The sequence below is a fragment of the Trachurus trachurus genome (genome assembly GCF_905171665.1).
Source record: "Trachurus trachurus genome assembly, chromosome: 15".
Lineage (NCBI taxonomy): Eukaryota > Metazoa > Chordata > Actinopteri > Carangiformes > Carangidae > Trachurus > Trachurus trachurus.
In genome coordinates, this window is record NC_139906.1 from 2,193,768 (window position 1) to 2,207,243 (window position 13,476).

The 13,476-nt window shown below is 40.7% G+C and overlaps 2 protein-coding genes across 2 annotated transcripts in view; both read right to left on the minus strand.

The window, feature by feature from the left end:
• The window catches only part of LOC310997934 (uncharacterized protein), a 266,892-nt gene that overhangs the window by 49,105 nt on the left and 204,311 nt on the right, over nt 1-13,476 (minus strand). The window lies entirely within an intron of this gene.
• Nucleotides 3,941-5,685, minus strand: LOC310997939 (2-aminoethanethiol dioxygenase-like). The gene has a single exon (XM_083987787.1). It carries the CDS (start codon nt 5,578-5,580, stop codon nt 4,792-4,794), a length of 789 nt encoding a protein of 262 aa, XP_083843913.1. The 5' UTR covers nt 5,581-5,685; the 3' UTR covers nt 3,941-4,791.

Below are 13,476 nucleotides of genomic sequence, written 5' to 3' on the forward strand. Positions count from 1 at the left end.
GAGACATGATAAAATATTGTTATTTCATGAATAATAGATTTTTGTTTTTGATTTTTATATTGTTTTTGTTAAAGTAGTCAGGAATATTATTATATTAACCAAAAAAAAATAGGTTAATTGCAATTCTTGTTTGTTTTAAATTCAATGAAAACGTGACTCAGGACATTAGCTGTCATCTATCTAAGCTACTCCTTAGCAACCCATAAATAAAAAAAAAGTAAAAAAAAAAAAAAAAAGATTTCTATAGTGTTTGATAATCCAAAGACACATGGATCCATCAATTTATGGCTTTAAAATGCAAAAATATGTGTTACTATATTAGAAAATCTTTGAGGTAAACCTGAGTGTACCGAATTCAGAGAATCACCTGGATGCTAGCTGCATGCTAGCTTCTCACTTTAGCCTAATGTTATAGGTTAGGTAGCATTAGCTTGAACTTTAAGTTTAGTTTATTTGTTTCATTCATCGAAAAAAAGGAAACAAAACAACAACAAAAAAATAACAATAAGCAGCTAAGACGCGAACTTATGTTGTGCAGCTAACTGATGTAAGTTAGTCTCTCACTTTAGCCCAGATACAGTTTAGCTTACTATTGATGTAGCTGATTTTGTGCCCTTTCATCTCCATTATTAGCTTGTAAAGTCATTAAAATGTCCTGGACGATCTGACGTTAGCATTAGCAAACACTGACGGTGGACGATGAGAAACAATTTGACATCGACACAGTTTGAGTTTATGATTTAGCCTAACGTTTAGCTTCTGTTTGTGGTGCTTTCGTTTTAAAACTGTTCATTAGCATCTATTTTCCATTTTTATGTGAATTTAGAGGGATAGTTCAACATTTTGGCAAATTCTCCTCTCACCATAATCCCTAGGCTATAGCTAGTCATAGCAGTAGGTTTGCTACCTTTAATTATCGGTGCATGTTTTGTCGACTCATCAAACTCATCAAATACACGATCCAACAACTCCACAACGCTCAAGTTGTGACCTGCACATTCACCACGCTAGGAACTAATCATGTATAACTAGAGAATGCATTTCCTGAAGGAAATACGGGTGAATGCTGAAAGCTGAATAAATAATTGAAACAATGCTAAATTTAGTGAAGAAACTGCTGAAGCAATCTTGAAAAGATGAAACAATATCTGAAGAGTAAAAGTAAAACATGTAAGAAGGAGGCTGTATGAAATGGTTGGAAACCTGTACCGTTCACCTCCATTGTGTTCACTGAGCAGCTCACGTCTCTGCCCCGCCGATCTCAAAACATCATGCACCGATAATTAAAGGTGATGAAGCTACTGCTGTGACTATAGGGGTTATGGTGAGAGGAGGATCTGACTAAATGTTGGAACTGTCCCTTTAATGAACTACATCTTCTGTCCTGAGTTGCTCATTGATTAATCTTCAAGCTATAAAACCAACAAAACAAAAAAATCATCGCTTCCTGGCAGGTTTTTCACAATAAAAGCCTTCGGACGTCACCGTCATCAGTGTTGAGCTTGTGATGTGAAACAGATGAGAGTGTTTCAGAGCGACCAAATATAAAACAATTATATAAAGATAAAGGGACATGAATCTAACAATAGCCTGAGATAACGTGACATGTTTAGTTTTAACTTGATACACACGAACCAGATTCAAGAAAAGACACAACAGAAGAGAAAGAATCAGATGCGTTTAGGCAAAAATAAACAGCACGTTTTATATGAACAGACAGAAAATGTTCATTATACAGGCAGAGACACATCAACACAGATAGCCTCAAACCTTACACACACGCACACACACACACGCACACACAGCACATTGAGTCCTATTCACTGCTCTCATGGAAACTCTATAAAGTTTTTAGTTTCCTATAATTTTCTGAATTAGAAGTCTTTTATTTTGAAATGCATCATTCCAGGTCTTTAGGGAGTTAATAGAAGAGTTGATGCCGCTGCAGATTGTGAAGCATCGTTGTTGGTCAGCAGCAGCAGCAGCAATAATAGTGCATATATGGAAACTTTTTACAGTTAGGAACTATTATTGGTATTATTATTATTATTATTATTAACCCGACGTTTTGGAGACTGAAGCCTGGACGAGGAAGAGTTTGTGCTGAAGAAGCTGAACGACTCGGAGAAGAACAAGTCACAAAAAGCCAGAAGCAGGAAGACGATTCAGTAAAAACCAGGGGAAACTAACAAACAAAGCTCTCAGCTCTTCTGATGCTGCGTTCAAGGTGCAGAGGAGTTATTATTGTTACTATTATGATCGTCATGTGTCAGTGTTTTCATGCAGTGCAACAGCTGATATGTTGAATACACAGTACAGAGGTGTTTCTGCAGAGGTTTTGAGCTTCATGCTGCGTTTAAAGCTGTTTAGTTCAGATTATCAGACACAAAACTCTCTGATTTCCTGCATCGACCTCGAACGCAGCACCATAACAACCCCCCGCCCCCTGCACATAGTCAGTTTTCTCATTTCTTGGCATCTACTCATGTAAAAAAAACAAAAAGAAAACACCTCCTAGACTCTTATTTTGGTGTGAAACTCTGAGCTGGTCGCTGCTGCCTTCACACACCGTCAGGAAATTCAAGGATTAAAGGAGATAAAAATAAAAAAAAATGCATCATGAATGCAAAAGTGTGATTTAATTAATTTTTCCTCCAAACAAAACCAACATTGTGAAACTTGAGCGTCTCCATGACAACGCTGCAGACAGCCCATCCTATCTACAGTATCTGTGGCCCTGAGGGCTGTATAAGTGAAATGGAAACGGACCTATTGTGTTTCACCTGTACACCTGTTCTCTGATTGGTTACATTCTCAGTCAGTAAAGTAAAAACCCAGAGCTGAAACAAGTTACCCCCCGATCAAGACTGATTGATTGATTAAATTATAGATTCTGTTTAGTTTTGACCCAACAGTGTCTGAGTTCCGGCCTCTTGCACTGCAAAAACTCAAAATCTTACCAAGAATATTTGTCTTATTTCTAGTCAAAATGTCATTTCTAGTCAAAACTAATCTCATTCTACTTAAAATAAGACTCATCAAATAAAAATTTGCTTGTTTTTAGACACTTTTTACTTCTTTCAAGCATATTTTCACTTGAAATAAGTAGAAAAATCTGGTAGTGGAGCAAGTTTTTCTTCCTTATTACAAGCACAAAAAACTGGCATATTTTCCTACTTTATCTATATTATTCTATAGTATCTAAAAACAAGTTAATTTTTAGGTAATGATTCTTATTTTAAGTGAAAAGAGATTCGTTTTGACTAGAAATAAGACAAATATTCTTGGACAGATTTGGAGTTTTTGCAGTGTGCACAAACCGGACTTGTTGTTGTGTGTCACATATCCTGTTCTGATAGGTTACATTCTTGGTCAGTAAAGTACTTGCTTGCTTTCACTGGCAGATTTTTCTACTTATTTCAAGTGAAAATTAGTTTGAAACGAGTGAAAATGATCTAAAAACAAGTGAAAAGAGATTTGTTTTCATTAGAAATGAGACATTCTGACAAGAAATAAGACAAATATTCTTGGTAAGATTTGGAGTTTTTGCAGTGTGCTGTAGTCTACACCTTCAGGGTCGATAAACCGGACTTGTTGTTGTTGTGTTTCACCTGTGCAGTGACGTCACATACCCTGTTCTGTGGATCAAGTTTTTCTTTCTTATGACGAGCACAAAAAACTGGCAGATTTACCTACGTATTTCAAGTGAAAATTTGTTTGAAACAAGTTAAATGATCTAAAAACAAGTTCATTTTTAGGTGATGAGTCTTATATTTTGAGTGAAAAGAGATTAGTTTTGACTAGAAATGAGACATTTTGACAAGAAATAAGACAAATATTCTTGGAAAGATTTGGAGTTTCTGCAGTGTGCTGTAGTCTACAAATTCAGGGGGGTGAGTCAGTCTCTGCCGTCGTCGGGGTCGTATGGGGGGCCAGGATGTCCATGAACGCCGTGGGTCCGTCCACGGCGTCGATCTGGTGCAGGTTGTCCCGGCAGCACGCAGGGGCTGGACTGCTCAATCAGGATTGATTGATTGATTGATTAAATTATAGATTCTGTTTAGTTTTGACCCAACAGTGTCCGAGCTCCGGCCTCTTGCACTGCAAAAACTCAAAATCTCACCAAGAATATTTGTCTTGTTTCTAGTAAAAATGTCATTTCTAGTCAAAACAAATCTCATTATACTTAAAATAAGACTCGTTGTGTAAAAAGTAGCTTGTTTTTAGACACTTTTTACTTCTTTCAAGTCTATTTTCACTTGAAATAAGTAGAAAAATCTGATAGCGGAGCAAGTTTTTGCTCCACTAGGTGATGATTCTTATATTTTAAGTGAAAAGAGATTAGTTTTGAAAAGGAATAAGACAAATATTCTTGAGTTTTGCAGTGTGCCAGTCCGGAGGGACTTTCAAGCAGATTTTCACTTGAAATAAGTAGAAAAATCTGATAGTGGAGCAAGTTTTTCTTTCTTATTACAAGCACAAAACACTGGCAGATTTTTCTACTTTTTTCAAGTGAAAATTTGTTTGAAACAAGTGAAATGATCTAAAAACAAGTTCATTTTTAGGTGATGAGTCTTATATTTTAAGTGAAAAGAGGTGAGTTTTGACTAGAAATGAGACATTTTGACAAGAAATAAGACAAATATTCTTGGAAAGATTTTGAGTTGTTGCAGTGTGCATAAACCTGACCTGTCACATTCTTTGTCATGAGTAAAAATCCAGATTGATTGATTGATTAGGGAGGTGTCCAGGGGGGCAGGGGGCTGAGTCAGTCCGGGGAGGGGGGGGGGATCAGAGGGAGACCTCCGGGCCTGGATACGGTTCTCCTCCACACCAGAACTCTGCAGGCTGTGAGATCTCCATGAGCCAGACCTCCTTCTGCTCCTTCTCTTTCTCCTCCTTCTCCTCCTCCTGCTCCAGGTCCAGGACGCGGTAGTAGTGACAGTCTCTGCCGTCGTCGGGGTCGTACGGGGGGGCCAGGATGTCCATGAACGCCGTGGGTCCGTCCACGGCGTCGATCTGGTGCAGGTTGTCCCGGTCCGGGGACAGCACGCAGGGGCCCGACTCCTCGGTGAACTCCCCGGTGGAGCGGAGCACGGAGCGCTGCGGGGTCTGCAGGGGGGTCTGCAGGGTCTGGGGGGTCTGCATGCTCTGCTGCAGGGTCTGTCGGTCGAAGCAGCGGATCCGGACCTTCCCGTACAGGACTTTGAGGACGCCGTGCATGCCCGGGTGGTCGTGCAGCGGGATGGAGGCTCCAGCCTTCAGCAGGAAGACCCCCATGCTGAACTGGTCCGTCTCGCAGATGTGCATGTAGGTCACCGGTGGGGGGTGAAACGCTGCTGCTGCTACCGGGGAAGAGGAGGGAGGGTCCTCGGCTCTCCGCGGGACCAGCTGCAGGTCCGCGGCTCGGACTTCCGTCATCAGCAGCTTCAGCTTGTTCAGGTTCTCCATGAAGGACTTACTACTCCCCTGGTGGGGGGGTGGTGCTGGTGGGGGGCTCCTGAAGGTGACCAGGGCCTGACGGGCGATTCTCTGCACGATGGAGGAGGTGGAGGTCATCATGTCGTCACCAGGCATCATACCGAACCGGGACCGGGACCGGGACCAGGACCGAGGAGCAGAGAGCTGCTGCTGCCCGGTGGTGGAGTCCTCCTCTGCTGCTGCTGCTGCTGCTGCTAGCGGCGGCGGCGGTAGCGACCCGAGCTAGTAGCCACAAAGATCCTCTAGCAGCGAGATGACTCACTCTGCAGAGATTCCTCTGTCGGAGATTAACTCTGAGACTACAACACTGTGTCAGTGTTTTGTTTTTTTCTGGGCAAATTGAATCGTAGGCAACTGGACTTGTATTTGTCTGGGAAGACGTTTCACCTCTTATCTCACTAGTCCGCACCCAGATAGACCAGAAAGACCCAGGTCTTTAACCTCTGAGGGTGTGGTCACCAGATACCTGTGGGTGTGTTTACAAAGGTACTGGTTTGGTTTCACTTGACCATTGTTGTTGTCCCATGTGACAGTCTTTAGAGGTTGAGTTGTTGATTCTCCTGGGTACAGATGAAAGGGCAGCATTGTAAATGGGAGATGTTCAGGGATGGTTTCTCGATAGATAGATAGATAGATAGATAGATAGATAGATAGATAGATAGATATATAGATAGATAGATAGATAGATAGATAGATAAGCTTTATTGCGGTGTCACTCCACAACACACAATAAAAATCCAGAGACAATATAAAAATACAATATTCATTACAAAATTACCCGTACCCCCTTCACAAAATTAAAAGAGTTGTGAGACACCAACTAATAAAATCATGAAAAAAAACGCACATTATAGTACCATACAAACAAAACAAACAAAAACAAAACAAAACAATTGTTTTATGAACTGGAACTCATGAGAGACAGTCTTCTATTGAGGATGAGGTGGCAGGCTTTGGCACATTCGTTAATGCAGTGTTTGCCAGCTAAAATTACACACAATTTATTCATATCATCAAGATCATTGAAATTAAAATAGGACTTAGAAAGTGTACTAAATATATCAGCTCGAATGTCCGTATAAGTAACAGTAACATAGTGCAAAAGGTGGCGTCTGTGAAAAGTCACCGCAGTAACGCAGTGAGGAGGAATGGAGCGTTACACTGATGCTGCATTCACCTGCAGTCGGGCAGACGGCCGTCGGTCGCTAACAAACCAGATGTCATTTTAGTCACAGAAGTCCAGAGAAAGCCGGTAAAACAATACCACATCGCCATGACAACATATTGTCAGGTGTATTGTTTTGCCTCGTGCTGACGGACCACTTGTTTACATAGAGGCTTGTTTAAGCCGTTACGTGCAGCGGCTGTCGTCCGTCTGCCGTCTGCCCAATTTCACCTGAATGCAGCATGAAAAATACGATTGAGTTGCTTGTGATATACAACCGCAACACTAGATGGGGGGAATTCCTACACAATGTACCTTTAAAGAGTTTCTCTGAGACCCCAGACCTGGGGTGCCAAAAAGGGGGGGTAAAGGAGACGGATTCTAGGGGCCCATGATTCAGGGGGGCCCAGAGAGGCCCCTAACGATGATGAAATGATAATACAGAAAAAATAATGACACTAAGTAAGTTATTATCTAACATATAATCACAAATGTTTTATTTTCAATGTCCTTTCAACTTTCAACTTTCAACCCCCCCCCACCCCCATTTATGTAAAATGGTTCAGTCCGACTGGATCAGCTGCAATCATGTCAATCAAATGGACCACAGCGATGCTTCAACTCAAATATTTCCTAAAGAGAAGATACACACATGATACTAATTCTTACAAAAAATATGGTTTAAAAAGCATAAACCCTTTTTAAAAATTAGATAGAAGACGTGCAGTAAGGACAGAAGAGAAAATCTGTGGTGTGTACAGCAGACTGATACTCAAAAATACCATTTAAATGCATAATTGTATGTAAAATAGCATCAAAAAATTTCACCGCTGTGTTGGGGGCCCTGTAAAGATTCTTTTAATGGGGCCCAAAATCCCTAGCAGCGCCCCTGCCCCAGACACATATGGTATGACAATGTTTTTGCGTTTCACGCGCATCCCTTGGCTGCACACACAGAGAGGACCGCCCCTTTATGCCGTTCTCTCTCCTCATTGGATAAAGGTTGTAGGATACAAGGAAAGTTTTCTCCTCGGCTCAGAGCAGAGCAGAGTGACTGACAGACCCGTGTTTCAGACCAAACACTCTATAGAAGTGATTGCTGTCGGAAGATACAACTATTTAAGACTTAGATTAACAATAATATTCCACTTACTTCTGCTTTAATTAATAAACCTTTATTTGATGATATGGTATTATGATATTCTGTCTCACAAAAACGTATTTTCCCCACTCTAAGTGACTACAGCAACAGTCCAGTCCCCTTGTTACCTGTCAAAAACTTCACAGCTCTGATTTAAAAGGTTATAAATAAAGTGAGGGAAGTAATGTAACATAAACTTTACATTTGAAAGCTGCTGGATCACAGTTTGCTGGAGTTCCTAATAATGTAGCATGAAACGTTATGAAGGAGGTTCTTTATGATGTCACCTCTGCTACCGTGGAAAACAGATGTTTATCTATACAAATAGTTATGAAAACTCTGCAGGTTCACGGCTTCTCTGCTGACATTCATTTTGTTTGTGTTGGTTCACAACTGTGTGACCAGCAAAACCATTTGCTATAGAAGTTATTTGTCTCTCTCATCCTGCAACGACACACACAGGCCAAAAACTTGTCTACAGCTCCTTTCCTGCTGAAAACATACAGAAACAAGTCTGCAAGGTGACTGACTGGCTGCACATTATCAAAGTGACAGTCGCTTCAGTCGAGGGATAATTAATAACACCTCCAAATGATGGTGGGCAGGAACAACAGTGTGTAAATAAATACAGTATGTAGCACCAAAACCAAAATGGCCACAATTCGTCGTTTTTCATCATGAGGTTACACTGATGGCTGCAGACAGAGCTTTAAAGGGATAGTAGCATTTTTTTTAAAGTGTGGTTGTATGATCTCCAAATAGCCCCTAAGTACTTTAATTGCAGTAGAAGACTCTCTACACTCCTCCCGTTAGCAACGCCAGCCCATAATAGCCCTGCCCAGAGATTTACAACATACAGTGTTGTGAACAGACCCAAAGAAACGGCCTATTTTCACGGCCTAAAAGAGGTTTTACGTGAAAAAACTGCACTTTGAAGGGCTGGAAAAAATTATATTATAGCGAACAATGGAACTGTGTTTTTTTTTTCAGGTAAAACCTCTTTTAGGCCGTGAAAATAGGCCGTTTCTTTGGGTCCATTCACAACACTGTATGTTGTAAATCTCTGGGCAGGGCTATTATGGGCTGGCGTTGCTAACGGGAGGAGTGCAGAGAGTCTTCTACTGCAATTAAAGTACTTAGGGGCTATTTGGAGATCATACAACCCCACTTTAAAAAAAAATGCTACTATCCCTTTAATGGTCCCAAACAGGAAGAATATGAACAGAGGGAGGGGAAGGAGGGGGAAGACACCAAGGATAACTTATATTAACAAAAAACATTCACAAACTTACTTCTGTTTTAACTATTACCATTTTTACTTATGAGTGTGAGGACGTGTGAATTCCCTCTTAGAAGATAAATAAGTATTAATTCGTATAATGTGATTAAATATATTGATCTTAACAGTGCAACAGAATAATATATGAAATACGGTTTAATAAATCTATTTCTATAACATTTTTATAATTATTAATTGTGAACATGAAATGTCTGATGACAGTGTGGTCCTCGGAGTTGAGGACGGAGTGATACCTCTCCTCTTTCCGACCAGCTTCGCTCAGACTAACACCGCGTTCATTGGCCGCTTTGTAACGCTCTGTTTTCTTCACGTGCTCACTCATTCCTCTTGTTTTTTGATTGTTTTACTTAACCGAAGAGCACGTGGATGTAACAGAGTGGAGAAATTAATTTTTTTAGTTTTTTGTTTTTTGTTTTTACTGTCTCACGCGGTCACTTCACGTCTCTGACCCCCATTTGTGATTAACTGTCACACACGTCCGCACCAGACGGCACTTTACAGTTTACACCTGGTGCATTGTGGGAAATGTAGTCCACGTGGCTTTCAGGCACGAGGCTACGCGACGTAAAACTACGTCATGTTCAAAAAGCGACTGGATAAATTCATTATCGTCGTCATAACACGTAAACAAGTCACAAAACTCCGACTGTGACGTGACGAATTCATTTAGAAATCTAAGTAACCGCCAAGAGGACGGACTACATTACCCAGCATGCCTCATAGTATTTAACTTTGAACGATCTTTGCCCCCCAGTTATTATTCACAGAGCCAACACATGTAATGTCTCAGCTGCTCTGACAGAAGGGGAAGGGGAAGCCCCGACATGAGCCATTAAACAAACACAATGAATCAAGACACAAATATGAGTAAATATTATAAATCATAAAGAAAAACAGAAGGAAAGTGACGAGAAACAGACGATTTAACTGGAGATTTAACTGGTCAATGGTGGAGAGACCAAAGAGAAAAAACACTGTGATGATCGTTCCACCACTGAAGACACATTACTGAAGATAAATGCAGCTTTTCTCATTGAACTCAGAGTGAAGAATAAAATCTATCTCCTCTTAAAGGATAATTGCGGGCCATTACATTCTGGACCTTATTTCTAGCATAAATCCGATCATTTCCTCCCCCAGATAACTTTGGTGTCATTACAAGTGGTTGTGATGAAATGAGCTCCAGCCGAGAGCCGCGTATATCCGTATAATGGAGTCTACAGGGCAGCAGAATGCAGCCTCTAAATAACACATTATCTGCAGAGAAACTCCTTCATTTCACCAATATTTAGTTCTGATAGGCTAGTGCTATTCCCCTCTGAGTCCGGGGTTAGCTGTTATCAACATCCGGGGTAAAAGTTATCTGGGGGAGGAAATTATCATATTTAATGATAGAAATAAGGTCCAGATTGTAAAAAAAAACGGCAATTCCCCTTTAATGTGTCACCAGAAACACGTCCTGTTGCGTTGGGAGGTTTTATCAAAGTTGTTTTCTGAACCTGACCTCAGGGCCACCATACTGGTTTTGGGGGGCAGTGAATGGTCTCTTCACCTTTAGCTCTTGTTATCGCCTGTTTTAACTAAAAATACTAACGACAACACTGCAAAAACTCAAAATCTTTCCAAGAATATTTATCTTATTTCTTGTCAAAATTTCTTATTTCTAGTCAAAACAAATCTCTTTCTACTTAAAATAAGACTCATCACATAAAAGCAGCTTGTTTTTAGACACTTTTTTTTTACTTCTTTCAAGCAGATTTCCACTTGAAATAAGTAGAAAAATCTGACAGTGGAGCAAGTTTTTCTTTCTTATCACAAGCACAAAAAACTTGCTTTCACTGGCAGATTTTTCTACTTATTTCAAGTGAAAATTAGTTTGAAACAAATGAAAATGATCTAAAAAACAAGTGAAAAGAGTTTAGTTTTGACTAGAAATGAGACATTTTGACAAGAAATAAGACAAATATTCTTGGAAAGATTTTGAGTTTTTGCAGTGAACAACAACTAAAAGGTCGTTTTTCCTGCTTCGTAACTGCGATGTGATGTCATCACCATCACACGCTCTGTTTTCCGATAACACAAATTGAACGTAGCGTCGTTCCGCCCAGAAGTAAACATCGTTTTTGAACGTGGCTCAGCTGTTTCCAGGGGTCAGAGGGTCATGTGACAGCGTCTTCTCCGGCCGCAGGGTCACCGAAACACAACTCTAACTCTGATAAAAACCTGGTGATCGTTTGTTATTTCATTGCAGCGTCGTCGCCTGCACAACATCATCAACACACAACATCAACACTGACTCATGTGTCGGCTATGACTCACTTGTTGTGGCATCTGTGTTTGACATTTCATTACAGAGACGTGGGCACTTCATTTGGACCGTTGTTCTGCTGGGGAACACCCACCCACACACACACACACTAACACACACAAACACTAACTCACAACTCATAAAAAGAGAGATGACAGCTAACTTTATGGGGAGAGACGTTTGTTATTGTCAGCGTATTAACAACTTTATTGCCGAGGTCGAAGCAGAGGAACAGGAAGCCGTGGGACGGAGAGGAAGATTCTACTTGATGGATTTGACAAAACGTCCACCATGAATATTTTCTCCTCCTTCTTCTGTCTTTTATTTTCCATGATCTAAAGATCGGTGTCAGCCAATCAGAAGAGAGGAGGAGGCTCTGAGCCTCTCTTCTCTTTTACTAAAGTGATCTAATAAAAACAGAGCAGATTTCAGAATAAAACACTCAGAGAAACCAAATCCTGCAAGTTGTTGTTGGATGGATGGTTGGTCCAGGTGGTGAGGGGGCGGGGCTTTGTTGTGACATCACAAAGTGACAGGAAGTCCTGACGGCTGGTTTTAAGGCTCAGTTTCTGAATACAGGCTGTGTGCATTTCTCTGTGGACTGAGGCTTTGATACTTTCACAGTATTAATATAGAACCTAGAGCTGCTTTATAATCACACTACACATGGACATCTACCTTTATACTGTATGGAGCTTTAATACAAACATCTACCTTTATACTGTATGGAGCTTTAATACAAACATCTACCTTTATACTGTATGGAGCTTTAATACAAACATCTACCTTTATATTGTATGGAGCTTTAACACAAACATCTACCTTTATACTGTATGGAGCTTTAATACAAACATCTACCTTTATACTGTATGGAGCTTTAATACAAACATCTACCTTTATACTGTATGGAGCTTTAACACAAACATCTACCTTTATACTGTATGGAGCTTTAAAGGGACAAGGAGGAGTTTTGGAAAAGCGAAGTGTTTTCACACTACATTTATGAGCCTCCGCACCGTGAAATTCTTTGACCGGCGCAAGACAGACTCATGTTTTCATTCATCAAGAATTAAAGTCAGAGGTTGGAAGACGATCACATACCGTCGTAGTTCCCACCATAAACGGAGATTCGGCGGCGTTATTCTCATGACTCGCCGCAAAACCGAAAGTAAAGAAACGCTGGTCGGCTCGCCCAGCATTTCCACCACCACTAATAATAACAAAATAACCATAGAGACAAAACCATAGATTTATCTAAAATGGACCATTAACAAGTGGTAACGTAGATTCATCCACATTAATATGAGACATTTAAATAACCAAATAGAAACTCCTCGTTGTCCCTTTAACACAAGCATCTACCTTTATACTGTATGGAGCTTTAACACAAACATCTTTACACCTTTACACTACGGTTCCTTGTCTCTCAGCTGAAGTTTCTGTTCTTCACCTCCTGTGACTCTTCCTCTTCTCGTGTCCTCGTGGTCACTCTCTCTCTCTCCACAACAGCCAGAACAAAACTATAAATTCTGCACTGACTGACTGTGTGTGTGTGTGTGTGTGTGTGTGTGTGTGTGTGAACTTGTGACCATGAGGACGTGTTGCCTCTTCACTTCCCCTCAGCTCCACTGCTCCACATTCACATTCACATTCACATTCTTCAACCTCAGAGTGCGTTTGACACCCACCTACTTACTCACAACGCTCGCCAAAAAACACACACTCCCCGGAGAGTTGTCTTCAGTCAGAGCGGTGACGTCGCCGCCGTTGCCGTTTCTCCTGAAGCAACATGTTGTTTTTATTAGTAGGAAGTGAGTTCAGCTGAAAATAGACGGCGTGATTCAGAGATTCAGAGCTCGGACGCTTTTAGCTGCTGATGTCGAGCCAAACAAACTGTGGAAGCGTAGGTCGCCGTCCAAATCAAATAAACAGGATGATTTATTACTCTGCAACACACACACAATTACACAATTACACAAACACACACACATACACATACACACATAGAAAGCAGCCTTGTATATTTATACCACAACAGTAAACAGCAGAAACAGTGTATGTTGTTGTGTGTTTGTTGTGGT

Coding starts and splice junctions, on each gene's coding strand:
- LOC310997939 (XM_083987787.1), bottom strand. CDS start 5,580: ATGATGCCTGGTGACGACATGATGACCTCCACCTCCTCCATCGTGCAG.